Source organism: Gopherus flavomarginatus, chromosome 17, assembly GCF_025201925.1.
Source record: "Gopherus flavomarginatus isolate rGopFla2 chromosome 17, rGopFla2.mat.asm, whole genome shotgun sequence".
Lineage (NCBI taxonomy): Eukaryota > Metazoa > Chordata > Testudines > Testudinidae > Gopherus > Gopherus flavomarginatus.
This window is the reverse complement of record NC_066633.1, coordinates 17,977,773-18,005,290: the sequence shown is the minus strand read 5'-3', so window position 1 is coordinate 18,005,290 and position 27,518 is coordinate 17,977,773. Positions and strand designations below refer to the sequence as shown.

At 51.2% G+C, this 27,518-nt stretch overlaps 1 protein-coding gene across 2 annotated transcripts in view; it reads left to right on the top strand.

The window, feature by feature from the left end:
• The window catches only part of LOC127035974 (syntaxin-binding protein 1), a 65,248-nt gene that overhangs the window by 15,170 nt on the left and 22,560 nt on the right, over positions 1-27,518 (top strand). For both annotated transcript variants that reach the window (XM_050926354.1, XM_050926353.1), the window contains exons 2-11: positions 10,236-10,285; positions 10,908-10,989; positions 14,369-14,445; positions 15,965-16,043; positions 19,283-19,386; positions 22,624-22,772; positions 23,501-23,585; positions 25,005-25,135; positions 25,827-25,934; positions 27,081-27,141. In XM_050926354.1, the coding sequence (XP_050782311.1) occupies positions 10,236-10,285; positions 10,908-10,989; positions 14,369-14,445; positions 15,965-16,043; positions 19,283-19,386; positions 22,624-22,772; positions 23,501-23,585; positions 25,005-25,135; positions 25,827-25,934; positions 27,081-27,141 (926 nt within the window). The remainder of the gene's footprint in view (positions 1-10,235; positions 10,286-10,907; positions 10,990-14,368; positions 14,446-15,964; positions 16,044-19,282; positions 19,387-22,623; positions 22,773-23,500; positions 23,586-25,004; positions 25,136-25,826; positions 25,935-27,080; positions 27,142-27,518) is intronic.

Below are 27,518 nucleotides of genomic sequence, written 5' to 3'. Positions count from 1 at the left end.
AAGGCAGTTTAAGGGGCCTGCCCTAAACCTCTGACTTAGAGCTGTAACCGGGCAGCAGATGCACCACTCGGATGGCTCATGGCAGATCTTCGGAGGAAGGATCAAACAGACTGCAGCTTGCTGCCGAGTGGGAGGTGGTGGAGGAGGAAACTGCCTGCAGGGTACTAAGGCTGGCAGTTGACCTGCCACAGACAGCTGCCCATCCACAGCCTGCAGGGCCTGGGGCAGGTTGGCAGTGGGGACCTGCGTGTCTGCACTCGGTGCACTGAGAGGACTCCACCAGGGCTGCAAAGCCAGAATCCCTTCCCCGGCCAGCTTGTTCTCTCCAAACCTGTGCATTCAGGGGGCTGCTCTTGCCGACCCCCAGAGCTCCACTGACAAAAGGAGGCTCACGAAGGGTCAAAATGGCTCCTGCCAGGCAGCACTGCCAGCGATCCCCCTCTCCAGCACCCTCCCACTAACCAGCTCCGAACACGGCGATGCACCTTGCAAGGAGCAGGGCGGGCCACTGACGAGCAAGTCCCAGCAATACCCCAGGAGCAGCCAAGGGCGTCGCAGCCTTGGCATCCTCAGGTCTGGGCACCATCGCTATGGGCATGTGGGAGCCAGAGGCCCTTGCACACAGGACCTGCCAGCTACTCCGCTGCTGGCACTGCATTCTCCGCTCTGCTGGCTCTCTTGTCTATGTCCCAGGTTCAAGTTCTGGCCTGTTTCCTCAGGCACCTGCTATGGGAGTTGCTGCAGTCAGAGGAGAAAGGGGCTGCAGGCAGGCAGGGGTTGTGATGGGTACACAGAAATAGGCCTGGCTGTAGGTGAGGTGAGTGGGGCCCTGTCCTTTGCACCGGGTTCCACAGAGCCTGAATCACCGCTAAGAATCACTGCCATCTCAGATCCCTTCTCCCTCTCCCCCCCTATTCCCTGGGCAGTGCCAGCACATGGCAGCCTCTCAGTTCTGGTGTGATCTGCCAGCTCACCCTATGAGAAGATGCCCCACAGTGGTGTGGGGGAGAGGGGGGTCTCTTGGAGAGGAAAGATGCTGCAGACTCTGTCTGCAGGATGGGCGAGGCCTCTGCCCACACAGCTAGAGCCCAGCCATCAGCCAGATGTCTGTTCCGGGAGCCACTGCAATGCTAGGGAAAAATACTGCAGCCCACTGCTACAGCAGCAGCTCTGTGGGGCTGGCTCCTCCCAGGGAGAGCAGAGCCACAGCTGGAGGCTGGCCCTTTGACGAACAGGATCATCCTCTCACCCCGGCAATATTAGGACCAGCGATGGGTCCAAGAGTAGTGAATTTGGGTGCAGACAGGTCAAGCTCCTTGGCACCCAGGGAAGAGAGGGAGGGGGAAGGAGATAAGATGTCCCCTTTTAGATCCACAATCCCTGCTTTCTCTCACATGCACAGAGAGACTGGATTCAAGCCCCCAGGCTGATTTCCAGCTTCCTGTCTCAGACACATCTGCCTTTTGTGCTCCCCAGCCACCTGCAGCATGCACAATGCTACCTACGGGGAGAGAGATGGGGCTGGGAAAGGATGACTCAGCTTGGTTCCAGGAGGGGGCATTATTGTTTTTGGACCGGAAGGAGATGGCGTGTGTGATGGGGGAGATGTTTCTCCCCTGGCAGTTTGTATAAGGCTGGATTCATCTGGAACTCAGTGGAGAATGAAATTCCCTGTGCCCCCAGGTACAGGTATTCAGGTGGCTAATGCCTAGTGGCATGTTCACAAGTGCCCAGTGCTTATCTAGGCACCTATAGACCTTTAGAAGTCTGGCCCTAAGGGACTTGGTCAAGGTCACACAGAGAGTCTGTGGCAGAACAAGAGCTTGAACGTGGCTTTCCCAAACCTAGGCTAGTACCCGAACCCCAGGACCATCCTAACTCTCTCTAAAGCCAGCAAAGATCTTAATAAAAGATGGCTGCAAATATATATTTGAACTGATTAGTCTGATCTGGCATGTGGGTTCTGGGGCTTCTTCAGACAGGATGTGGCCGTATCCCGTGAAGAAACCATGGAGCGATAGTTAATTCACTTCCTTGGAGACCCCCGAATCACAGCCTCCTAAGCATCCGTTTGCTTAGAAATCTGGAAAACCTCAGCGTCTCTCTCTGCCTTCGCCTCAGCCATTCTGCTTGCTGGAGATGCAAACAGGGGATCACCTGGAAACTATCCTTTCCTCACAGATCGGGTGCAGGAGAAACAGTTTGTGGTCTTAGCTTCAGCATGCCTGTCCCAATGATCAAGCCCAATGGGTTTCTCCTAGACAGCAACTCCCCTGCTTCTAGAGTGGGCATGGTTCCCAGCTCTGCCCATAGCCAGGGTAAAGTTCACAGCTGTTACCATCCCTCCTGCTGGTCATTTCACTCCTTTACTCAGAGCTTTCAGTGGTGCTTCTCCCCCTCACTGGTCCCGTGGCTGGTAGGGGAGCCCAGGCCCTCCCACTACACTAGGTCTCAGTCCAGCAGCCACAGTCCGCTCTGCCAGTATCCTTGCTGACGCCTCCCCGGACCTCTTCCTACCACAGCCTGACAGCGGCCTCACCCACAGCCTCTCTAGTTCACCCTTCTCCCAGGGCCATGGCTCTTCCTTGGAATCCCCCAGTAAATCCCAAGGCAAAGGTACAAACTCCACCCAACTTCTGCCCTCCTCAGGCTTGACCTTTCATCCGTTTTACGTTTCCCCTGCTGTCCTCCACTGAACACCTCCCACGGCTCTCTCCCTGGAAGCCCAGATCCTGGCCTTTTATCAGAGCTCATCCCAAGCCTTCTGTATACAGGAGCCGATTCCAGGGCCCACTCTCCCCTGGGCGTCCTCCTTCACCCTCCTAGTCTCTCCACTCCTTAGTCAGGGAGCTCCCTGTAGTCCCCTTTTCCTTTGTACCAACCACCCAGCTCCTCCCCAGCTGGGTTTAGCTTTAATTGGGCTTGGCCCAGCCCCCAAGTGCAGCCAGGTGAGCTAATTGGGCTCCCATTAACTCTTTCAGAAACAGGATGGCGTATAGGGAGATTGTCATAGGTGCACATCAGAAGGGTGAGGCGGTTATTCAGCCACCTGGCCCAGGCAGCCCTGGGCCTCCTTGCTTAGGCTGTCCACTAGGCTGTCATTTTCAGTGATGTGGATACTTGTCCACTAGAGACTGAATGGGGAACACTAATTTTTTACACATAAGCCAATGGGCAGTCACTGGATGGGGGTAACTTTCAGTCACTGCGAAGATGGGCTGGATGTGAACCTGTGGCCCAGGGGAATCTCTGGAGATGTCTTAACAAATTGTTAGCACATATAAATTTGGCAGAAATATGTCTCTGGGCTGGCCAGGTCTCCTGATCCAGGTGCTTGGTTTGGAAGGACCCTGTCTCACTAGTTGGACATGACCCCTAGAAGGTGGTGTGATACTTACACAAATTCCCCCTAGCCTCTACACCAGGGGCGGGCAAACTTTTTGGCCTGAGGGCTGAATCAGATTTTGGAAATTGTTTGGAGGGCCGGTTAAGGGAGGGGGTCGTGGCCCAACCCTCACCCCCTATCCATCCCCCCAGGACTCCTGCCCCATCCAACCCCTCCTGTTCCCTGATGCCCCCCCCACGGGACCCCTGCCCCATCCACTCCCCCTCCATTCCCTGTCCCCTGACTGGCCCCAGAACCCCTGCCCCTGACTGCCCCCCGCTGCCCCATCCAACCCCCCATCCTTCCTGACTTCCCCCCTAGGACTCCTGCCCCATCCAACCCCCCATTTCCTCCAACCCCTATCCACACCCCTGCCCCCTGACCACCACGCCGAACTCCCCTGCCCTCTATCCACCTCCGGAACCCCTGCCCCTGACTGCCCCCCGCTGCCCCATCCAACTCGTTCTCTCATTCCTGACAGCCCCCCCGGGACGCCTGCCCTGTTCAACTCCATATTCCCCCACAGCCCAGAGCATTGCACCAGCGGCGGAGCGAGCTGAGGCTGCGGGGAAGGGGGAACAGCAGGGGAGGGGCCGGGAGCTCAGGGGCTGTAGTTTGCCCACCTCTGCTCTACACCCTCACAAAAAGGCCAGGTGGCCTGGAGTATAGAGTTCCCATGACTTATGGTATTAATGCTTTTCCAGGCCGGACCACAAGCAGAAAAGGCTTCTAAAGAGACAAGCAGATAGTGAACGCACTCGACCTACATTTAAATCCATTAATTATGGGAAGCCAATTTTTATGGCAGGCCTTCTATCAGCAGAGGAAAATTCCACAGAGAGCCTGTAGCCTTTAGTTCATGGCGGTTTAATACACTGCCATGGGGCCCTGGATTGAAACTGAACATGTCTCATAAGTACAATACATTTGTCTGTCTCCGTGTAGTAATTAGCAGACGTCTATCTATCCGTCTTGGACGCCCATGACAAGTAGGGCAAGGCTATTGTCCCCATTGTACAGATGGGGAACTGAGGCACAGAGAGGCTAAGAGACAAACGGAAGGTGACACAGGATGTCTGTGGCAGAGCAGCGAATTGTACCCACATCTCCCAAGTGCTAGCCACTAGATCATGCTGCTCATGTCTTCTCCAGAATGGCATGAATCTACATAACTCTGTTCGGGGTAAGCCCAATGCTGGGATAGCCGGGGATGGAAAGGAATCCAGGCTGCTGATGCAATGACAGAGTTGGGTGTGGGGATCCACTATGGGGGCAGCAGGATATGCTGCAAGACAAGACTCAGGTACATGGGCAAGTGTCTGTGTGACTTGAACCGTTTATAACCACGCTGTGTCTAGTACAACCCAAAGCACTGAATTCCTTGCTTTCAAACGCGCTAACAGCCACCAAACTTACTGTTTTAGAGGTCCGATCAAATAGACTATTGCAGCCTGCAGTACTGGTCTCTTGGCATCAGCAGAGACAGCACTTCCTATTGCTTTATTGCTGTGAATGCATATAAAACATGATCATCATTCATTAAAAACGGGCTTTATTTGCCATTCCATTTTCATCCCATGCAGTGTTTTACAGCATGCATACTAGAGCTGGGCAGTTGTGGAATATTTTTCCAGATGTCTGTGAGTCTAGCCTTCCACTTCTGTAGCACCTGAAAGCCAAAGCACCTCAAAAGCAGGTGTGATCTATTGGGGCCATTACCTAAAACCAAGCAGCTGTTTAGTGGGTTAAAGTAACATTGCAGGGTACAAAGTGAAAGATTCTTTTATACCTGCAGTCGGATGGGGAGGTTAGGGTTTATTGAAGTGGTGCAGGGAGGTAGAAGCTATCAGAACTTGGAGAGAGTCTTCTCATCCTTGGCCTGTCTTCTGTCTCTTGTGAAATGGTACCTCCAGAAGCAAAGTGCCTCCCTGGACTCAGAGGGGAGAGGACCAAAGCTGGGCGACTGCCAGATTTTCCATTTCGTGGGAAATTCCGTGAGTTTGAAAGAAATTCCATTCCAAAATGTAAGGAAAGCAAACAAAAATTGAAATTTCCTGAGAAATGAAATTCTGAAAAAAGAAATCATCTTGGCTTTGTTTGAAATGTTTCAGTAAAATCAAAATGTTTTGTTCCAATTTCTACTTTAAAAAAAATATTGTGTAATGTAAAAAAATTGAAACAAAAAGTCATTTCAAAATGGAAAATTGAAACATTCTGTCCGGAAAAGGTCAAAGTGTTTAGAATGTTCCGGTCTAATTTATTTAAAATGAAGTTGGACCCAAACGGATGTTTCTGTAACATTTCATTTTAACACGAATCAGCATTTTCCAAAGTAATAAACTTCCATCAGAAAATTTTCAGCCAGCTCTAAAGAGAGCCCACTCTGCCCCATGCTGGTGCCCTCTGGTTAATGCCCATCTGCATACCAACCTCGCTGAGCTGGTCTGCTGGCAGGCATAACTCTCCTATCCTACAAGAGCTGTTCTTTATTATATAGATCCATAGGGCTGAATTGTGGCATTAAGGCCATGTTCCAACCCAGAGCTGCGTGCATTCCAGCTAGTGCGTGAGTGAATGGTACATATAGTTTACAAAGTGTTCCTTTGGGAAGAAAGGCCAGTCTAAGCCACAAGTATTCCATTTATAGGTTAAAAAAAAATTAGTTTTATCTAGGATGGGCTTGTGGTGTTTTCCCCCGGCTCCTTCTCCTGCCAGAGAATGGACAGAATTGCTTATTGTCTCTAAAGCAGACCCTTCCCTGGGGTTGGTACGTCTGATGGGCTTTGACCTGGTGCTGTTGTCTGGAACATGTGCAGTATGTGCCTATAGGCTAACCACTGCCTGTTGGCTCAGAATGAAAGCTAATATATGTATATATAAATCCAGAGGCCAAGGATTTCAAAATTGATTTTGGGTGTCAGTTTTTCAGAGGGCAGGTGAGCAGTGTTTTTTAAATCAGGCCTCTTTATGGTTTCTTGCATTGGGCACCCAAAATGACTAGCTACTTTTGGTTCTGAGCTTCAGTTCCTTCTAGTCTTCATTTAGGGCTTGATCCGGCAACCAAATAAGCATGTGTGTAATTTACTCACGTGAGCAGTGTCACTTAGGTCAGTGGGTAAAATTCTTCACCGTATTAAGTATTTGCAGGATCTGCCCTTTAGTGACAGACTTCTCCCCTGTTTTTTTTTTAAATGCTTTACATGAAAACCACCACAGGGTGCTGAGTTCTTTGTTTTCGCAGTCATATCTTTGAGATTGCATGGGTTAGCAAAACCCTCTGGGAAGGAAAGGACAGAGAGAGGAAAATGACAAACCATGAGGCTTATGCTGCCTTTCCGCCAATGTTGCAATTTAGCTGTACTTTCTTTTCACTCTGGTTTAGTTGTACAGCTCAGTGGTGCATCAGAGTCCTGGGAGGAACTGATTGTACTGGAGGAGCTGTGGGGGAAGGGGAGTTTTTAGGATAGCAGGTGTTCTGGTTCCTACTAACATACTAGCTGACTGTGGTGTAACTTCCTTTCCATCACTGGTCCACATGGAGGATAAGATCTGCTGCTTCCTGAAGGGATAATTCTTTAGCCCAAATGGTAGTGGCTGGTGCTTTTGGTGCCACGTTCTTTCCTTGCTGATGTTGGTAGGGCCTAGCTTTTACGGGGGCATTGCTAAGAACTGGAGAGAGCCTTTCTACTCAACTCCCCTCCTTTGCTTCCAGGCATAATTTTCTTGAAATGCAATGATTTGGGTTGAAACATTTCATGCTTGGCCTTGGGTCAGAAGTGAAGAGGGTTTGGAGTGAAGTGCAGCTTCAGCAGAGTCCCATTTGAGAAACTGCCAGCAGCAAGGGAAAAGGAGGGAGAGGATGAAGAGAAGAGGCAGGGAGCAGGGACTCTAGCATCTAAAAGTCAGAGTGGGGCCGTACAGCCATTACTAAAATGAGGTAGTCTGGACAAAGTGGGACAGAAATCCAAGTCCATGGCCAAGAAGAAAGCCACTTAGCACAGGGCATGAGAACAACCCCCCGAGCCAAGCGATTGGAAAGGCTGATTCTCAGCCCCAGTAGCCAAGAGGTTTGGGGAAGGTTAAAATGTTACCCGCCACAAACCCTTGAGATTAACCAGCTGTGAAAGGTGAAACAGCAGCAGGAGGGCGGTGGCTGGAAGGTGGATCTAACATACTTTTTGGAAAGCGGGGGAGGCACAAAGAGGGCGTGTTGCTACAGCAGGTCAGAAAACTGCCCAGGCAGAGGGCAGGCTGTAGTGGAATGGACTGGAGAGGAGTCCCACAGACACCTAAGCTGGACAAGGTTATTTAGTCCGTTCTCAAGGATGGTTCTCTCACTATGTCTTGTCCAGCCTCAACTGACTCGCTTCCAACTCTTCCATTGGGGGAGAGGCTAAAGCCCAAGAGGACTCACCGGTGGCACATATTCCCTCAGCCCAAACTTGTGTGTAAAGTTATCGCCCCTCGGAACACCCTAAACAATTCCTCTCTCTCCCCAACCTTCATGCTCCCGCTAGAGCACGTCCCTCTCAATCATCATTAAGGTCGCGGGCGATAAAGAAAAATTCATGGAAGCCCATGACCTGTCTGTGACTTTATCAACCTGCGGCAGCGGGGAACTCTGGGGTACCCCCCTGCAGCAGCTTGGAGCTCAGGGGCTCCGCTGCTCAGGTGGTGGGGCTACCCCACAGCTCCCGGCTGCCCCGGGCAGCGGGGGGACCCTGCAGTTCCCAGCGGCCGCGGATTGATGTCACAGAGGTCTCTGGAAGTCATGGATTCTGTGACTTCCCTGACCTCTGTGACAAAATCGTTGCCTTCATCATCAGCCACTCACACTCTCTCTGTATGACCGTAACAGGCGTGCAAAGGCAAGTCAGGCCTTGGGGCTAAGGTAGAACCCAGAGCAATCTGGGGACGGATGGAGACAGATGGGACGGGATGCTGCAGACTCTCCTTAGCCCTAGAGCTTGGACTAGTGGGAGCCAAGATGCTCCAACGGTGAAAGTGGAGTGAGCCGGGCGTGTGAGGGACTGTGTGATGTTGTCGCCTCTGGTTGCATAAGACAGACCTAAATGGGAGGTGAAATGCGATTGCCAAGGATTATAAGGGAATGGCTCAAGCTGCTTGGTTCTTGTTTCTAAAAGGGGCTCTAAATCCTTTGTTGTTTTCTTCGTGCGTTGGATTAAAAAGCTCCAGTCTAGCGGGCCAGTTGAGCAGTGCCCAGGGCTGCTCTGAGGGAGTGCCCTACTTGGAGGCTTTTGTTACTCGAATATTTGCACAGAGCAGGCCTCAGCTGCAGAAAGATGAGTTCGACTCCTGTCTGCTTGGTTTAAAAGTGAAAAGAGGACGAGGGAAATCCAGTGCCTGAAGAATATTGGAGTGTGGAAACTCTGATCTGGCCACCTGCCCTTGAGGCCTGTTAAATCTCAGTCCCTGGAAGAGCCCTCTTTGCTGAGCAACCACTTCCCACAATGGCAGAATTTTAGCAGCCCTTTTGGCTACTGCTGTTACCAGATTTTACTGTGTTTAGGTGAGTTCTTTTGGGTGGTCAGAGCAGATTTGGGGTATCTGACAGGGACACCACCCCCTCAGGACTGACACCAGGATAACTTCGGTTGCCCTCCTGATATCACTATGAACTGGGCTATGAGCTTTCTGAGGGCTCTGGAATACCCAGCCTCACTTGGGACCTGCTCCAAAGCCCATTGAAGTCAATGGGCGTCTTTCCGTTGGTTGGCAGCGACCGCAAGGCCCATCAGTCGGATGACCTCAAAGTCAGGGAGAACAGGGCTCTGTGGCGTAGTGGACTACCTTGTAGCTGAGCATCTCCAACATCCACAGCTCTGGGGCTCCATTTCCTTTATGGGAGAATTTCAAACTTTTTTGTTTCAGTCCAAATCAGAACAAAACCCAATTTTGCAATTTCAAAATTCTCCATGAAATGGGATGATCTTTCTCTGCCCTGCTCTGCCTGAGACTGCATAGCTGCTCCTTGAATGGGGTAGGGAGTGGGGGGCAGTGGTGTCTTTCTATTACAATAATCCCCTCTCCCTTTCCTCTCTCTCCTCCTGTCTCGGTCAGACTGCTTGTTCTGCTGACTTGGCATGTCCCACAGCAGATTCTTTGTGTTCCCACAATTTCAAAATAAATGACACTAGTGCTGTCCTCAGGAAAGGAGCACAAATCAAGTGCTGCTCATCGGCCCCTTGGGCAGGATGGATGCAGATGCCCAGAGTGCTCAAATGGCCCTGCTGCAGCTGCCTCTGGAATGGCCGTGAGCCAGCTCTTACCATGTGACTGATCCCAGGCACAGCAGTTAGAGGTCACAGCCTGGTTCAGAAGTGGTGGTAGCTCAGACGGTGTAAGAAAGTCTCCAGTAGGGAATTCACTCCTTCTTCCGGCCCTTCCGCTTGTCATTCACACGGACCCACTCACTGACAAGCAAATGCCATCCCCTTAGACATCACCTCTGGGTGGGGAGCACTTTAGAGGCAGTATCATGCACTGAATACAGCACTGGAGTGGAACTCAGGAGACCTGGGTTCTATTCCCAACTCTGATACTAGCCCGCTGGATGACCTGGGACAAATCCACTTCCATGCCTCTGTTTCCCCACCTGTAAAATGGGGATAATGGTACTGACCTCTTCTGTGAAGTGCTTTGAGCTCTGTAGATGAAAAAGCTGGGTGTTATTGTTGTTGTTATTATTCCCTGCATGCAAGCAGAGTATTGATCAGCCTGGCACTCTTGCGGCCAAGGAGGATGAAGCTAGGGGAGTAAAGGGCTCAGTGCCCAGGACCCTCAGAAAGCTGGTGTGAACTAACATCCACCTTTTCTGTCCCTTTTGCAGAGATCATGCATGATGTCATCAGGAAGGTGAAGAAGAAGGGCGAGTGGAAGGTGAGTGGGGGGCTGCAGAGAGAGTTGGAAGGGGGCAGGCAGGAATATGGAGGAAGGGGTGGGGTTGGAAGTAGCCTGGGAGTTGCTGGCCCAGTGGAGGGCAATGAGGCAAGCTGGAGGGATGCTAAAATTGCCAAACACGATGAGTAACGTGTAGCACCAGCCCTCCTGGGGATCCTGCTCTGGCTCCGTGCATCCCTCCTTCCAGCGGTGGCTATGGGGCTGCACTGCAGTCAGTTTGCCATACAAGGATGGGGAGGCCAAAAGAAAATGGCTGAGGGAAAGAATGACACCTCTCCTGGCCCGTTTGCCCAACAAAGGACAGGACTAGCAGCAGGTGCTGCAGGGCGTTGCAGTGGGCCATTGGCAGAGTTCTGTGGCAACCCAGAGCCCAGCGTGAGTTTAGCTCTAGGGAAAGCTGGGTGTGCTGCATGGCGGCACTGAGATACACTGGCAGAGTGGTGTGGCAGAGGCCTGCGTTTGGGCCCCTTTGCTATGCTGGGCCAAGTCAGGGTCACTTTACTGTCAGAAGCACCGAATTACAGCAGGTGCAACCTGATGCCTGATCCCCCCGGACTCAGTCGCTGTGCTGCCTGCTCACTCGGTGTCTCTCCCGCTCCAGGTGCTGGTGGTGGATCAGCTCAGCATGCGCATGCTCTCTTCCTGCTGTAAGATGACCGACATCATGACGGAGGGGATAACAAGTGAGTTCCATGCCCCCTGACACTCCCATTCTGCTCTGGCTGGCACTGGGAGACAGGTGATCAGGAGGAGTTGGGAGACCAGCATCTTCCCATGGCAGCTTGTCTCACTCCACCCATTGCCCCCATTTTATTCTGAATCAGCTGCAGTGCTTCAGTCTGCTCATCTGTCCTGGACAGGGCTTTGCCACTGGGCCTCACCAGGATCTCACGTATCTCTCTTAGCCCCCGGCACACTGAAAATGTTCCTATACAGCTAGTGAGTTTCGAGCTTCATTTCTTCCCCAGGTGGCCACTATGGCCCTGGATAGATACACTGGGCAGACTATGCCAGTGTGACCCCTTAAACCCAGGAGGTAAATGGATTGTGAGTCTCTCTTCCACTGAGCTATTGTTACTAAGGATATTTGCATGGCTGTATTGCCGGCATTCCCACCGGGAGGTGCAGTATTCCGTGGTAACCCACTCGGTTGTATGTCAAAGTCTCATTGTTTGCGGTGAGATTTTTCACCCACTTCTCTGAATGACTCACCTGGCTGGGATAGCACGAGGAGCTTGTCTCTTGGTGTTATTTCAGTTCCTGGTTGCTGGAAACCTGAGACCTGACATCGTTGTATTTCAGCCCCATAAATAGCTCTCGGCGAAATTGAAAAAACCAGCAGAAAAAAAATGTAAAACACAGATATGGAGCCATTCAAGTGACTGGCATTTGACCAAAGGATGCTGGTTTTCATGGCATTTGCCCCAACGCACAGCCCTATTGCAACATGACAAAAATTGGATCTAGGGCCTGATTTTCCTCTCCCAGCAAGTTTACACCAGGGGTAACTCCACTGACTTCAGTCTGGGTTGCTCCTGCTTTACACCAGGGCAAGTGAAAGCAGAACCAGAACTGAGTGTGGGGGATGGCAAGAAGCTGTAGGAGCAAGTGGGACTCCCAGGCAAACAAAGATCCTGTTATGGGAATGCCCCCAGAATAGCGACCAGAGAAGGGTCAGTACATTCTGAACAGCACAGATTGGAAGGTAGTTGCTGCCGAGCCTGCCCCTTCATCCTATGCATGTACAGCACCTAGCACAAAGAGGCTCTGACCTCGAGCAGATGCTTCTAGGCAGGAGGGCAATGGAAACAAATCTAATAGTCCTTACTGGGCCTATTGAGCTAATGGAAATTTTGCCCCCAAAAGGACCAAGTAAGTTATGATCTTCAAGGTATACTGATAGATCCACCAGACTTCCTGTGGGATGTGGAGTGAGAAGCTCCAGATTGAGGGGTTAGTTTGTTTTCAGGGTGGAAAAAGTCATTTCAAGGAGATCCTTTCTGATATGTTGTAACGTCTGACCATGGCTTATTTTGATCTTGACAGAGTCATAGAAATGTAGGGCTGGAAGAAACCTTGAGAAGTCATCTAGTCCGGCCTCCTATGCTGAGGCAGGATCTAGTAAATCTAGACCGTCCCTGCCAGGTGTTTGTCCAGTCTGTTCTTAAAAACCTCCAGTGATGGGAATTCTACAACCTCTATTGAAAGCCTGTTCCTGAGCATAACTACCATTATCGTTAGAAAGGTTTTCCTAATATCTAACCTAAATCTCTCTTGCTGCAGATTAAGCCCATTGCTACTTGTCCTACCTTTGCTTACAGGGCCTGATTCTCCTCTTGTACCACAGTGGCTCCATCAGCATGCAACTCCAGATTTACACCAGCATGAGGGGGAGGAGAATTGGAACCAGATAGCAGTTGCAAGCTGCAATATATATTGGTCCTTATAAATCCTCAGCTGATGTGCATTGCCACTGTTCTATTGAGGTCAATGGAGCTATAACAACCTACAACAGCTGAGGGTCTGCCCCCAAGAACAGCAGGTTGTGGTCTAACATTTGTTCAAATGGCACCAGGCCCTGAAGCTTCAATGGTTTTTCAGAGGTTTGGGCTAGCACTATTTCCTGCCTCATTATTTTATTTTTAACACAAAAAAATTTGGATTTTATCACTAAAGATCCAGATCCTGATTTCCCCTGGGCTTCTGCCGGTGCTGAGGGTCTGGGCTTCTACTGGTGCTGAGGGTCATTTAATCACAGGGGTTTGGAAGGATTGGGGTAGCTCACATGGGAAAAGGAACTTCTGCAGCTCAGCAGTGCAGGAGGGTCTATGGAAGAGGTTGTTTTGCAAGGGACCAGGTGGCTCAGGGGACTGGTAGCCAGATATAGAACTTTACCGTACCACTGGAAATGGTCTTGCTGATAGAGAGAGTGTGTGAATTGATGCACAACTACTCGTCCACTTTAAACATATTCTCATGTGAAACACGGACCTGTTATCTACAGCACATTAAATAGCTTGACAGTTTCCATTTGTGACACCTATGACTATTGCTGGGCATCAGGAGGCAGGGCCAGATGTCCGACATGTGAGTTGAGGCAGTATCAAGGCTCATCTGATTTGCACCCTACTGAGATGGACTGGTCATGTAATCTGTATGTCTGGGATCCATCTATCAAAACAAATTCTATATTCTGAATTAAGATCTGGCTATAGTCTATATTGCGTGGAGGGCAGATGAAACACTTCAAAGATTCTCTGAACAAAATTTGCACAAAAGGAACATTTCTTACCCAGGCTTCAAGCAACTGGTGACTAACCCCATTGCATGGTGCCACACTGTAAGAGTGGTTGGCCACAACTTCGAGAAGAACCATCTTGAACAGCTCAAGCCCAGCACCACATACACAAACAACGTGCGGGCCAATCAACACAACCAGTTGACCTTCCCTGGATAAGGATGAGGTTCCTTGGGGAAAGCTGGCACATCTGCCTCTGGCACAGTCTTGTCTATGAACGGAGGACTCCACTCTCCAGAGCATCTTTCACAAGCGTTATGATTCAGGGAGAATAGTAATAAATATATTTATAGGATGGAAAGAGCTATCACTAAAAAAATCAACCCTTGGAAAAAAAAAAAGGGTTCTCCAGGACAGGTCCCAGACCCTACAGTATCCCAGCTGTAATGCACTGAGCAGTTCCTGTACAATACAGTTGCGCTTTAAGGGGAGTGGCTGTCTTGCAGAATGGAGCAATAAGCACCATGGTCTCTAGAGTTTACTGTCCCTTTGATCCTCCCCTTGGGGGCATGGTAGGAGCAAGCTAATGGCTGGGAACCTTTTCATTTGGGTGTTGAGAGGTTGGTGGAACCACAGCTCTTCTGTCATTGGGACTTGCTGTGTTGGTTAGGCATGACCAAAAGGCAGTTATTAGATAAGAGAATCTAGGTCACAGCGGTACAGATCTATACACAATATATAGCTATATACAATGAAAATAGGCAGCCCCTCTCCTGTCGCCTGTTAGACCAATCCCCTGTGTCTTGGTTGTGTTTCTTGTGCAGTTGTGGAAGACATCAACAAGCGCCGAGAGCCGCTCCCCACCTTGGAGGCCGTGTACCTCATCACCCCGTCTGATAAGGTGACTCTCCAGCATGGGAGTGTCTTGTACCGGGTCTGGTGAAAGCTAATCATGTTTGGTTGTAGCATCTGTGCCAAATGGGGTCATTGTCAGTGCCAGGATAAGAATGGATGGCAGTGCCCTAGAAAGCACTTACAGGCATCAGCAATGATCATTAGAGCTGTGCAGAGGAAGGAAATTCAGTTTCACAAAAGATTTCAGGATTTGATTGTTTTTTTTCCATTCCAATTTGGAACAAAGCCCCAAAATATCACAACACTCCGCAAAAGAAAATTCTGAGAAAAAAAGTAGTTTTGGATTGATTGAAACATTTCATTTCTACACAAACACGTAGTACAATACAAACTAACAACCCCCCTACCCCAAAACAAAAAGTTGTTTTGAATGTAATGAATGTAATGAAGAACCAAAATGTTTCATTCTGAAAATGTCAAAACGGGACGTTTCAACATTTCTGGAATCCTTCCCTCCCCCACTCCGTTTTTCTCCCAAACTGAAAATGTGATGAAATCAACATGATTTGGTGAAGTGTTTTGATTGGGATGGGAAATAATTCCATCTGCATTTTTCCATCCAGCTCTAAGGATCATCTTATAACCAAAATCGTGCTGTACCAACTGAGTTGCTGTGGGTCAGTTTAACCTCATTCAGGGGAGGCTTTGAAGCCTTTCTGGCTAATGTTGTGGTACTTGAACATAGTTTTCACTTGTAAGAGATGACTGGCAAAATTACAAGCATGTTCTATGGTAACAGAGCTCTGCTCATGCTAAGTGGGTGAAAACAAACAGTGGGCATGGGGAAATTCCTGATCCTATCACACCAATTGTCCCTCTGATCCAATTTCCTGTATCTTATTATGCACATAAATGTTAAATCCTTTATTTGAAACGTACTATGCTTTTTGCTTCAGTAATAGCAGTGCAGCAGAGTAAGGTACCTTGCACTGGTAGGCCTCCAGTCGTGTGAGCTTGCACCAAGCAGGGTACAGCCCAGGCCTGTTAGACTTCTAGCAGTGGCCAGCTGGAAACCTTGCACCATGAGTTTTCTAACAGCAGTGCTGCGGGACTTCAGCGGTGTGAAATTTATCACAGCAGTGCCCAGCCAGGGCGTGGAGCAGTGCGAGCTTCTCTCAGAGAGAGAACCAGTCCTCCCCTCCCCTTGTGTTGTAAAGTGGCACGGTCTGGGGTGAAGATTTTCAAAGCCAGCCAGGGGATTTAGCCATACAACTGCCGTCAAAATGAAGTAATCTCAACCTAGATCATTTATCTTAATGCTGCCCCAGAGTTTCTTGGCACTTCAGCTCCTGAACGCATTGGACTGAAATTTACAATTGAGATGGTATAAATATCTGTCTCCTAAGCCAATGGGTCAGAGCCAGTGGATGATTCCCTAGCATGGCACACATTGTGATTACTGAAACCGGCCAATGCACCAGCTGGGTTAAGTGTCTAATGATGCTAATCCTGATTTGTGGTGTCCAGCCTCACGTCAGCTTTTCTTTTTCCTTTTTCTCCTGTAGTCTGTCCATTCACTCATCAATGACTTCAAGGATCCCCCTACTGCCAAGTACAGGGCTGCACATGTCTTCTTCACAGACTGTAAGTACGCTGCTTCCATTTCTCTGGTGCCTTGTAGTCTGGGCTCCTGATACACTGTGACTTCCATAATGCAAAGGAGATGCGAGAGCATGGCAGGAAACAAGAAAGACTTGCACGTAGGAGATTTGCGGCAACCTTTGTCTGAGATTTGTAAAATGCCTTGAAGAAATCCTAGAAATCAAAGCTGGGGAAAGCCCTGTACATGAATCCAACTCATCCCCCATCCTGTGCAAGGTTTTTCTCTCTCATATATGTGCAAAGACTGTGTCTAGTCTAAGCTAAATGACTCATGCAATGGAGTGTTCACCAGTTCCCACGGGAAACTACTGCACACTCTAAATAGGCCTTATTGTTAGGAAATCTTCCCCATGTTCAGCCTGTGCCTGCATTCATCCCCTTGCTCTTGATCACCCCCTCTCAGGGCAGGGGTTTCTGGAAGGGAATATTTCTTCCAAGAGCCCTTTTCTAGCTGTTCAGGGCTAAATGCCCTCCAGATATGTAACTCTACTGAAGTCAGTGGAGTTACGCCAGTGATTAATTTAAGTCCCACGATCCTGATTCTCTGTCTGTTACCTCACAATTACATTGGTGGGACTCCCTTGACTTCATTGGAGTCACATTTGCATAAAACTGGTGTAGTAGAATGATGCCTCATGGCCCACATGCTTAAGGGCACTGCTGCATTTTTGCACGGGACAGTGTGGGTCATATTCTGCTCTGTTATACTGGTGTAGATCTGGAGCAGCCCCCCTAATGTCAGTACCATCACTCTGACATTACACCCTGTCACGGAGATTAGAATGCGTCACCCTGGGGTGTCATTTCTTTGCACTGTTTCAGGAGAAAAGCTGGCGGGGGCATGCATAAGTGAATTACTGCTGAAGTTGTCCCCAGAGACAGAGAGAACCCAGGTTGGAGCTAGTGCAGGGGACAGGAGATAGTTTACAAAGGAGATTTTGGAGACCATGTGGGACTATCACCCAGTGAATAATTTCGTAGCTGGGAAATTTCAACCAGAGCAAACAGCATTAGATACAATGGTCTCAAACCAGGGTGTCCGTTGGTCTGGTGAGTGAATTTGGAATTTGGAAAGTTGAAAAGACTTCCTCTGCTCATCTGCAGTATACTCAGCCACCTGCTCCCCTGGCTAGAGAGGACAGAAGAACCTTCCAAGGCATCAACACTTCAGAGCTGATTCAAAGCCCACTGAAGTCAATGGAAAGATTTCCATTGCTTCAGTGGGGTTTGGGTCACTTCCTTTATTTGCTGCCTATGAGAGAGCACTGATTCCCTAAATGATGGGAATTCCTCCTCCCAACAGGTCATTCCAAGGATGCAGAGAAGGACATTTCACTTCCTCTCTCCTCTTCAAGTAACTGCTTTCCCATCTCTCCTCTCACCCTTTCCCCTTCTCTGGAGTCTATCAAGGCAGGATTGAAGGCTCTGTGGTTTTAGCTCAGTTCTGAGAAATTCTGGTCCTCGGGGACAGCTTGATAATTGACAGGGTCCCAAGGAAAGGCGCAGCCCCTCGCTGGCAGAGATTGCTGCCCCGCCAGTCTTTTGTCTGTTTTGATGGCAAGTTCTTTCACACAGTGGCTGTCTCTCACTTTGTGTTTGTGCCACACCTAGCACAATAGGGCCCTGATCTCGACTGGGGCTTCAAGGCTCTACTGGGAGAACAATAGCCTAGCAGCGTAAGTAGAGGCCTAAGAGGCAGGGGATCTGCAGTAATAGAATCATAGAATATCAGAGTTGGAAGGGACCTCAGGAGGTCACCTAGTCCAACCCCTTGCTCAAAGCAAGGCCAATCCCCAACTAAATCATCCCAGCCAGGGCTTTGTCAAGCCTGACCTTAAAAACCTCTAAGGATGGAGATTCCACCACCTCCCTAGGTAACCCATTCCAGTGCTTCACCACCCTCCTAGTGAAAACATTTTTCCTAATATCCAACCTAAACCTCCCCCACTGCAACTTGAGACCGTTACTCCTTGTTCTGTCATCTGCCACCACCGAGAACAGCCTGGATCCATCCTCTCTGGAACCCCCTTTCAGGTAGTTGAAAGCAGCTATCAAATCCCCCATCACTCTTCTGTTCTGCAGACTAAACAATCCCAGTTCCCTCAACCTTTCCTCATAAATCATGTGCTCCAGACCCCTAATCATTTTTGTTGCCCTCCGCTGGACTCTTTCCAATTTTTCCACATCCTTCTTGTAGTGTGGGGCCCAAAACTGGACATAGTACTCCAGATGAGGCCTCATCAATGTCGAATAGAAGGGGATGAGCATGTCCCCCAATCTGCTGGCAATGCCCCTACTTATACAGCCCAAAATGTTGTTAGCCTTCTTGGCAACAAGGGCACACTGTTGACTCATATCCAGCTTCTCATGCACTGTAACCCCTAGGTCCTTTTCTGCAGAACTGCTGCTTAGCCACTCAGTCCCTAGTCTGTAGCAGTGTATGGGATTCTTCCATCCTAAGTGCAGGACTCTGCACTTGTCCTTGTTGAACTCATCAGATTTCTTTTGACCCAATCCTCTAATTTGTCTAGGTCCCTCTGTATCCTATCCCTACTCTCCAGCATGTCTACCACTCCTCCCAGTTTATTGTCATCTGCAAACTTGCTGAGGGTGCAATCCGCACCATCCTCCAGATCATTAATGAAGATATTGAACAAAACCGGCCCCAGGACCGACCCCTGGATCACTCCGCTTGATACCGGCTGCCAACTAGACATGAGCCCTCCGCAGCTCTTCCTGTGCAATGATGGGCAAATCACAACACCTCTCAGATCACTGCACCTGATCTGCAAAACAGAGCTAATGCTACTGATCTGGCGTGTATGCCATTCTCTTTGCCATGGTCTCTTTGCACTTCGCAGGGAGGCCAAATTCACGAACAATGTGCATGAAGTGCTTTGCGATCCTGGGGTGGAAAGTGCTAGAGAAGTCCTTATTAATGCTACAGCGCCCGCTGAGTGTGAACGTGGTTCCTCACTGGTCTGGGGGTCCCCAAGGAGACAGTTGTATTGCTGGTCCTCGGGACCATAAGCACCAGCCTTAAGAGTGTTTTATGGGCACTGGAATAAGGCTAGCCACCCCCTCTGGATTTATCGGGGCCTTTCTCAGGATGGGTTTGATACCTGTGTGGTTGTTTTTGACCTTGATTTTGGCCTTTGGGTATGAGGCACTCAAGGATTTAAAATCGCTGCTGAATGTTCTGGTTCTCCTTCTCTTCCCAGCCTGCCCCGATGCCCTGTTTAATGAACTGGTGAAATCTCGTGCGGCCAAAGTCATCAAGACCCTGACAGAAATCAACATAGCCTTCCTTCCTTACGAGTCCCAGGTGAGTCCGGAACAGGGCAAAAGAGTAGCGATCAGCCTAGCACGCCTTCCCGAGGAGACCCCGAATGGCACAGGAGGGTTGGAAAGGAAAATGTTCTAGGTTCGCTAGCTGGGGCATATTGCTCCATGGGGTTTGCTCTGTAGCTCGGCCTTGGGTTCCCTGGAGGAGGAGAGTTTTTGGAACAGCCTGAAATGAGATATTAAATTACTAACACCCTTTTCCCAGGGCTGTTCTTTACCTCCTGCCCTGCTCTCTCAGCCCTGTCTCCCTCGATTATTTCTCAGGTCTGATCCTTGGTTGTGTATTCACCCTGTGCTCCACCCCTACCCCATGCTATCGCCTGTCATTGGCTGTCTCCTTGGGTACCACCAGGGATGGGCCAATGAGTCCAGGGCACAGGAGTGGTGAAACTTTGTGCCATCTGCTGGGGAGCAGGCCCTTGCGCTGTTGGGGGTGGCCCACGTGACTAGAAACAGATGGCAGTCAACCTTCAGAGCCATTAACTCTTTAAATCCCAAGGGTTGCAGGGATTAGCCTAGCTGGCCAAGCCAAATGTGCCCTCGGGGAATAAAGCTGTGCCAGCAGCTGACACCAGGACTTGGCATCTTCTTATCATGGGGTTGTTGGCAGGGACAGCCTTAGCGGTACTGGCCCCAAATCATTTGGTTTCCCCTCCCCTCCAAGCCAGCTTCTACTACTGCAGGGAAAGGATCGGCTTGTGCTTCGCCTCTCCTGCTCTGCCTGCTCCTGCTGCCAGCTTGGGAGTGGGTGTTTACACTGAGAGATTGATGCTAAGGAGAGAGCTAGCATGGTCATGGCGCCAGGGCTGGGAATCAGGAGACTAGAGACCTGATTCTATCCTACCCGTGACCTGCTGCATGACCTCGAGCGAGTCTCTGCACCTGTTTCCCCTGCCTTTTCTATTCGGAGCGTCAGTTCTGGGAGGCCGGGATGTGTCTCTTCCTGGGTCTGATTGTGTGTGAGGCCTCTGGGAGGCCCAGCGTGTAACTGGCAGGCTGGAGAAGTGAGCTGACGTGGCATTAAGCCACCTCTGTGTTCTCTCGCTTCTGAGCTGAAATGTAGCAAGCCCCAGGTAAACACAGAATCATGGCATCCACCACAGCCCCATCCCTTCTAGCATCCCACCCTGCCCCCAGCATGCCCCCTCGGCCAGAGCTTTTGGAGCAGGTCCTGTGGCAGTCTGACTCAGTTTCTGCAGAAGGGGAATTCTCCCTCAGCTAGAACCAGGGCTTTTATGGTCCTATTACCCTTGCAGCAGCATAAAAGGGGCATATGCAGGAGGGGAAATTCCTCACTCTGTGTCTGTACAACACCTAGTACACTGGGGCCCTGATCTCAGTGAGGGTCTCTGAGCAGCGCTGTACTATAGCTAATAATACTGGTTGTAGGTGAGCTGCTGCAGTGAGATTTACTGAGAATATGTCATTAGGATTTCAAATGTCTGTAGAGAGGGGCCTGAGCCATAACCCTAGGGCCAAACATCCCTGAGCTCTGGGGGGGCGTGAAAACCACATGCAAACCCAGATCCACCTTTTGCAAGGTGGATCTGGGTTTACATGTGGTTTTCTCTTTATAACAGGTTCAGGCCAACCCCTGGATCCAAACAGCCTTTGGGAGGTTTGAAACCTGGACCCAGACCTGAACATTCTCTCTCGGCTTTGCGTGTTCGAGCCCTTTGTCCTTGGGCCCCCGTGCTGTGGTGCTATATTGTTGCAGTTGGTAGGCCCTTCTCCGGCATGGGCAGCATATTGCAGGGGACCCAGGCAGCCGCCTTGCTCTGGCTCTGAGTGGGCACAGGGGAAGTGTGTGACCGCTGTCAGGGAATTCATGGGGAATTTCCAGCCAGCCAGCTGCGTCTAGTTAAACAGGAGGCTCGTCTGAGAGGGGCAGTTATCTATGATCCCTTCATCTGTGGCTGTCCTCGCCCCCTGCTCCATCCCTCTTTGCCGGCTGGACCCCACGGTGGTTGTTTTGATTGCCCATCAGCTGCTGCAGCGCCATTAGGCGACGACTTTGCTTTTCACGCAGCCCTGGAGATGCTTCTGTGATGGCCACTAGCTTGGCCAATACACCGGGGACTGGACTGGGGCCCTCTAGAGCCAAAAGCACGAGCTGCTAAATCTCCTGGGCTAGCTTGGTAACCTACCCTCAGTGGACTGGGCACAGAAGGAGACTTGTAATACGCATGGACACGGCTGGCAGGGACGGTGCCATTTCAGAATGGGAGAATTAGCTGGCAACAGCCTAATAACAAACTTTTACAGTGCTAGACCCAGGGTGGGTCCCCTTCCCTGCACCCCTTCCTTGTGCCTTGGAGACGGGAAGAACAGACCCCTCCCAGCAATAGACCAGCGTCATTCCATGAATCATCCAGCAGGCAGCACACGTCAGCATCAAGCGCCTGCCCCTCACCTCCCCCAAGCCCGTACTTATGTACCTGTGATGCGGTGCCTCGGCCAGTACATGTCTCCAGCCTGCTTGTGTTTGCACCAAGGCCTAATTTTAGCCCAGTCGCCAAAGACTTTTGAAGGGGACTTGGTCACATGAGCGTAAGAGACCGAGTCACTCAGGCATTCGGCTCAACTCAGGGGGGCTGCTGGGAAGGGATGAGGTGTGGGGAACAGGTTTGGAGCATTCAACTCAAACAAGCTACCTTCTGCCTGGCTCTGGGGAAAGCTGACAACCCCTCATGCTTTTCAGGGTGAACAGAGGCGAGCTACAGCATTCCTGCCAATAACCCCCCTCCTTGCAGGAAAGCTGGTGCTTGTGCCCCAGGCTGTGCTGAGCATGCTCAGCTGTTGGCTTTCCCTGCAGACATGAATCAGTAATGGGTTGGGTGTTGCAAAGTGCTGTACGATGCCTTGAGTCAGACAAGAATTAAAAGGAGCATTGCTGTAGATGGGAGGCTGTATTGCCTTGTGAGTAGAGTAGTCAACAGGGACTCAGGCGACCTGGCTTCTATCCCCTGCTCTGCCTCTGGCCTGCTTGGGCAAATCTCTTCATTGTCTGGTGACTCAGTTTCCCCATCTGCAAGATGGGGATAAGGACACTGGCTTCCTTTGAGATCTACTGAGGAAAAGTGCTGTGTAAGCGCTTGGTACCATTATCACCAGATGTGACACAACCGGTAGCCCTGTCTTCTCTAGCCATTCCTTGGGTGCTCCTCGTGTTGCATTCACATTTGAGCTCAACCTCTGCCATTCCCATCCCCTCCAGGTTTACTCCTTGGATTCTGCTGACTCTTTCCAAAGCTTCTACAGTCCCCACAAGACCCAGCTGAAGAACCCAATGCTGGAACGCCTGGCAGAACAGATTGCCACCCTGTGTGCCACCCTGAAGGAATATCCAGCTGTCCGATACAGGGGGTAAGGCTGGGCCCATGGGGTGGTCTGAACTGAAGGCTTCTCCTCAAAGTATCTATACATTGAGATCCTCACCCTACACCTCCTCAATTGGACAGGGCTGGAATTACTTCCTGTCCTTGGCTGCTTCTCTGGAGTAGATCAAGAAGAACCAGAGTTGCAGGCTACTGTCTCTTTCTCCTCCTGTCCGAGTCCTTCTTCACTTCCATTTCCTTAATGTCAGTTTCCATCTGTTCCCTGCTCAAAATCCTTCCTTCCTGTTATACTATCCCCACCCAAGCGCAATCCCCTTTCTCCGCCTCAGCACAGCACCCCCAACAGCTGAGACTAGGTCCAGAAGTGGGGTAGGGAAGGTGCCGGGAAGGCAGCAAGTGCTCTCCAAGGAGAGGTGGGGAGAGTGGAAAAAGTCTGCTAAAGCCATGTATGCTTCACAGGCCTGGTCAGAGCCCCATCCAACCCACACCTTCTCCTTGTACCCTGCCAGCTCCGTGATGAGCATGAGAACTATGGTCCACACAGCCAGCCATTCTCCTATCTTACTTCTCCCACATGGGCCCTGAGCTCTGCAATTCTTGGACGTTAGAAGCTGTTGAAATGGTCCGATTTAAGATATCTACATGTCTGGGTTGTTTTTGCCAAGCTTCCTAATATAATCAACGCTCATCGTAGGCTGGAAGGTGCATGAGGAATAAAATGACTTGACAGCTTTCTTTCCCTCCCCTCTGTGCTAGAGAATACAAAGACAATGCCATGCTGGCCCAGCTAATCCAGGACAAACTGGATGCCTACAAGGCTGACGATCCGACCATGGGCGAGGTGAGTTCAGGCTGCAGGGTGCTGGATACTGGCCGTAGCACTTAGAGCAGCAGGAGGTCATGAAACTGCTGATGCTCTGCCTCTTGTTTCACCTGTGGACCCGTCTGTGTGCCTGTACTTACTAAAGTGGCAAGAGCCTACCACGTATCAGTAAGATGAGAGGCTTCAGATGCGAGCAGAAGGAAGACAACTGTAATCTTAGATGATTCATAACTATTTACATTAGGGCAGCATCTGAAAGCCCAAAACCAAGATCAGGGGCCCAGTGTGTTAGACGATGTAGGTGCATAGTCCCTGCCCCGAAGCGCTTACAGTCTAATAGGGACGACAGTCAAAGCGTGGGAGGGGAAGCAGACCCGAGTTGAAGGGGCCAGCCCACAGTCACACAACAAGTTAGCAGCAGAGCCAAAAATAGAACCCTTATGTCCTTGGCCAGGGCTTTATCCACTAGCCTCTCAAGTTCTTCTGATGGGTTGTATGGCTGGGCTATAGGAAAAGCCAGTCCTCCTTCCAGTGCACATCAAATCTGAGCCCTTAGTCAGTACGTCTAGCCTACACACGAACACAGATCACCTGCTGCTGTGGATTTACACAGAAGCTCCGCCTAGCGCCTTCTGCGGATGGTGCTCCCGCAGTAGCAGCACGGAGAGCTCTCTGGTTCCCAGGGTTCCCTTAGCATCCGACAGGGAGCATTGCCCTGGCACACTGCTGTCCCGCTGGCAGATGTCTGCTTGCGGAGCAGGATGTGGAGGGCCATTGCACCATCTTCTGCTCTACACCAGGACATTTGGCTCAGAACAGGTGCAAATACCCCCAGTGATCAGGGAGTTCCAGATTTGTTTCCAAAGTGGAACATATCTAGCGTTGCTTTAAGCTTGTGCATAAAAAAATCAGGCTGGAGAGGGACCATTCCGATCGTCTAAGCCAGTGGTTCCCAAACTCATTCCGCCGCTCATGCAGGGAAAGCCCCTGGCGGGCCCGGCTGGTTTGTTTACCTTCTGCGTCCGCAGGTTCGGCCGATCGCGGCTCCAGGCCAATGGGAGCTGCTGGAAGTGGCAGCCAGTACGTCCCTCAGCCCGCACCGCTTCCAGCAGCCCCCATTGGCCTGGAGCAGCGAACCACGGCCAGTGGGAGCCACGACCGGCTGAACCTGTGGACGCAGCAGGTAAACAAACCGGCCCGGCCCAGCCCAGCCCACCAGGGGCTTTCCCTGCACAAGCGGTGGAATGAGTTTGAGAACCACCGGCCTAGGCCGATCTCTCTGCTCTGGCGCAGAGCTTCGCCCAGCGGTTCCTGCACCCAGTCCACTAACGCGTAGCTGAGCCAGCACATTTCAGCAAGTGACCTCTGATTTCCACCGTAGCAATTCGAATGGATGGAGAATCCACAGTGACAGTGATTTGCAATTGGTTTTGGCAGGGTCCGGACAAAGCTCGCTCCCAGCTCCTCATTCTGGACCGTGGCTTTGACCCCTCGTCTCCTGTGCTGCATGAACTGACTTTCCAGGCTATGAGTTACGACCTGTTGCCCATCGAAAACGATGTCTACAAGTGAGTACAGTGGAAACAGCCCAGGAGATGCAATATACAATACACCCTAATTCCTGCAGCTCCGGGCAGGTCCCAGCTTGATGGATCCTTGTAACGAGGTTCACCTGAGCCTCCTTTTTCAATGAGTCAGGGCCACTTCAGGCTGGTGCAACACCCATGCTCTTTATTCTCAAAAGGTTTCCCGCTGCCAATTCCCAACTATATACAGGCTTCACAGCTACTTTGCCTACAACAGGCCTGGCCAGCAACAGACTAGGCAGCCCCTATTTCCTTCTATGCTTGACCTCTCCCCATTTTCCCTGGCTTCCTCCCAACTCTGGGCTAAAAGGTCTGGCAGGTGCAGCCAGTGACCGGGCAGGCACAGGGCTATTCATCCAGCCCCAATCCATCCCCCTTGATTGGGACTGGAGTGGCAGGAGCTGATTAAGGGCTTCTCAACCAGAAGGGCTGCTGGTGGGTGCTAATTTTTCCCCGTGGGTGCTCCAGCCCTGGAGCCCCTATGGAATCGGCGCCTATGTTCTGTGGCATGCAGGGAATCTCTCCTGGGCCCTGGGAGTCTCTCCTCTGCCTGGTCTGGGGGAGGGGAGGTGCTGGAGGGGATGAGGTTATCTCCATCAAAAGCAGGAAGTGAGGCGTGTTTCCCCCCCCACTGTCAGTTTTCCCATGTGACGCTCCCTGCTCTTTTCTGCAGGTATGAAACAAGCGGCATCGGAGAGGCCCGCGTGAAGGAGGTTCTCCTGGATGAGGATGACGACCTCTGGATCACCTTGCGCCACAAGCACATTGCAGAGGTGTCCCAGTAAGTGCTTGACCCTGTTCCACGTGCCCGTGGGTGGGACAGTCAGTCACCCTTCCCCCACGCAGGGTCAAGCATGTACTTAAACACGGGTGGAATTAATTCCACTGGCAAGAGGAGAAGCGAAGACAGAGGCTGGGTGTGCGTTTCAGCACAGCTCTGCCAGCACCCCCAGTCCTGAGCTGCAGTCCCCCCTGTAGTCTGGTCCTAACCTAACCGGGTTACTCTCCTGTTTTTAGTGCACTGGCTTGAGCAGGGCTCGCGGGTCTGTCCACCCACATGGACACACCCTAACGGAGACAAAGAGCAAAGCCATGAATCTCGTTTGCCTGGTGTCCTGTCTCAGGAGGATTCGGGCTGCAGTGCTAGGGAGGGCACACCCCAGTGCTGCACCTGCTGCCCCCCTGACCATAGCAGCTTTGAGACTCACGGCCAAACTTCCCCCTCATTCCCCAGCCAGCGCATCTCAACCCTGCTGTTTCGCTCTCTGCGGGCGGACCCCTTCCTGCGATCACTGGCCATCCCCAGCACACAGGGAGCGCAGTGCCTGTGGAGCGGAGCCGGAGGCACAGCACAGGATTAACCTTTGGCTGCTGCACGTGTGTTGTTGCAGACACGGGTCGATTAACACTATATACTGTGCCCAGATCCCCCAGAAGTTTGCAGCCCTCTCCCTTCCCCCATCCTATCTGCAGACCCCAAACCTGCAGACCCCTTCCCACCTCTACGCTGCCTAGCCCTTGCCTCCTCCTCCAGCTCAGCAAGTGACGTGAGAGGGTGAGGAAGCCTCTATACTCATATGGTGCATCTTTGCCTCCTGGAAACTTGTTTCTGGTGCAGTCTGCTGCCTTGTGCTGAGGGCCCTGTAGGCTTTGCTGTCTGGGGATGGACGTTAAGCTGAACTGGTTCTCACTTACTGCTGCAGATGGACCCATCTTATGACAGGGCATGGATTCCTAGGCCCTTGCTTTCAACCCTGCCCTCCCCCTGCCCCCCGAGCGAGCCCCAGTAACACACAAGGAGGCTGTGGAAGGCTGGAGAGAGGAAGTGGGTGAAACTGCAGGGGACAGAGGTAGGGGTAGGGTGGGCAGGAGCCAGCGTGCATAGGGACTGAGCAGATGGCTGATCATTGTGCCCCCTTCTTTCCAGGGAGGTCACCCGCTCTCTAAAGGAATTTTCTTCCAGCAAGAGGATGAACACAGGCGAGAAGGTGATGCCATGGCTCGTGTGGGAACCGCGCTCCCGTTACCTGACCCCCCTCATGCACTGAAGTGGTCTGTTAGAGACATTCACAAGGAATGAGCAGGGGCCAAGGGGGAGGCTAGGTTCTGCATGGAAGCTTGAAGCCCAATCCCACAAGGCACCAAGAGTCCTCAAATTCCTGAGCCCTTTTAGAAACAAGGGAGAGGGCAGCAGTCCATCCATGTTGTTTAGAGAGACACAAATGCTGATAAACTCCCTAGGCATGGTCCTGAGCTCCAGGTGTGTGGGGGGAAGGGGAGAAAGGGAGCAGGTGTTTCTCCTCTGAGGCCATCAACATCACATTCTAGCAATACAGGGTTTGCCCTACAGGATGCAGTCAGTGCT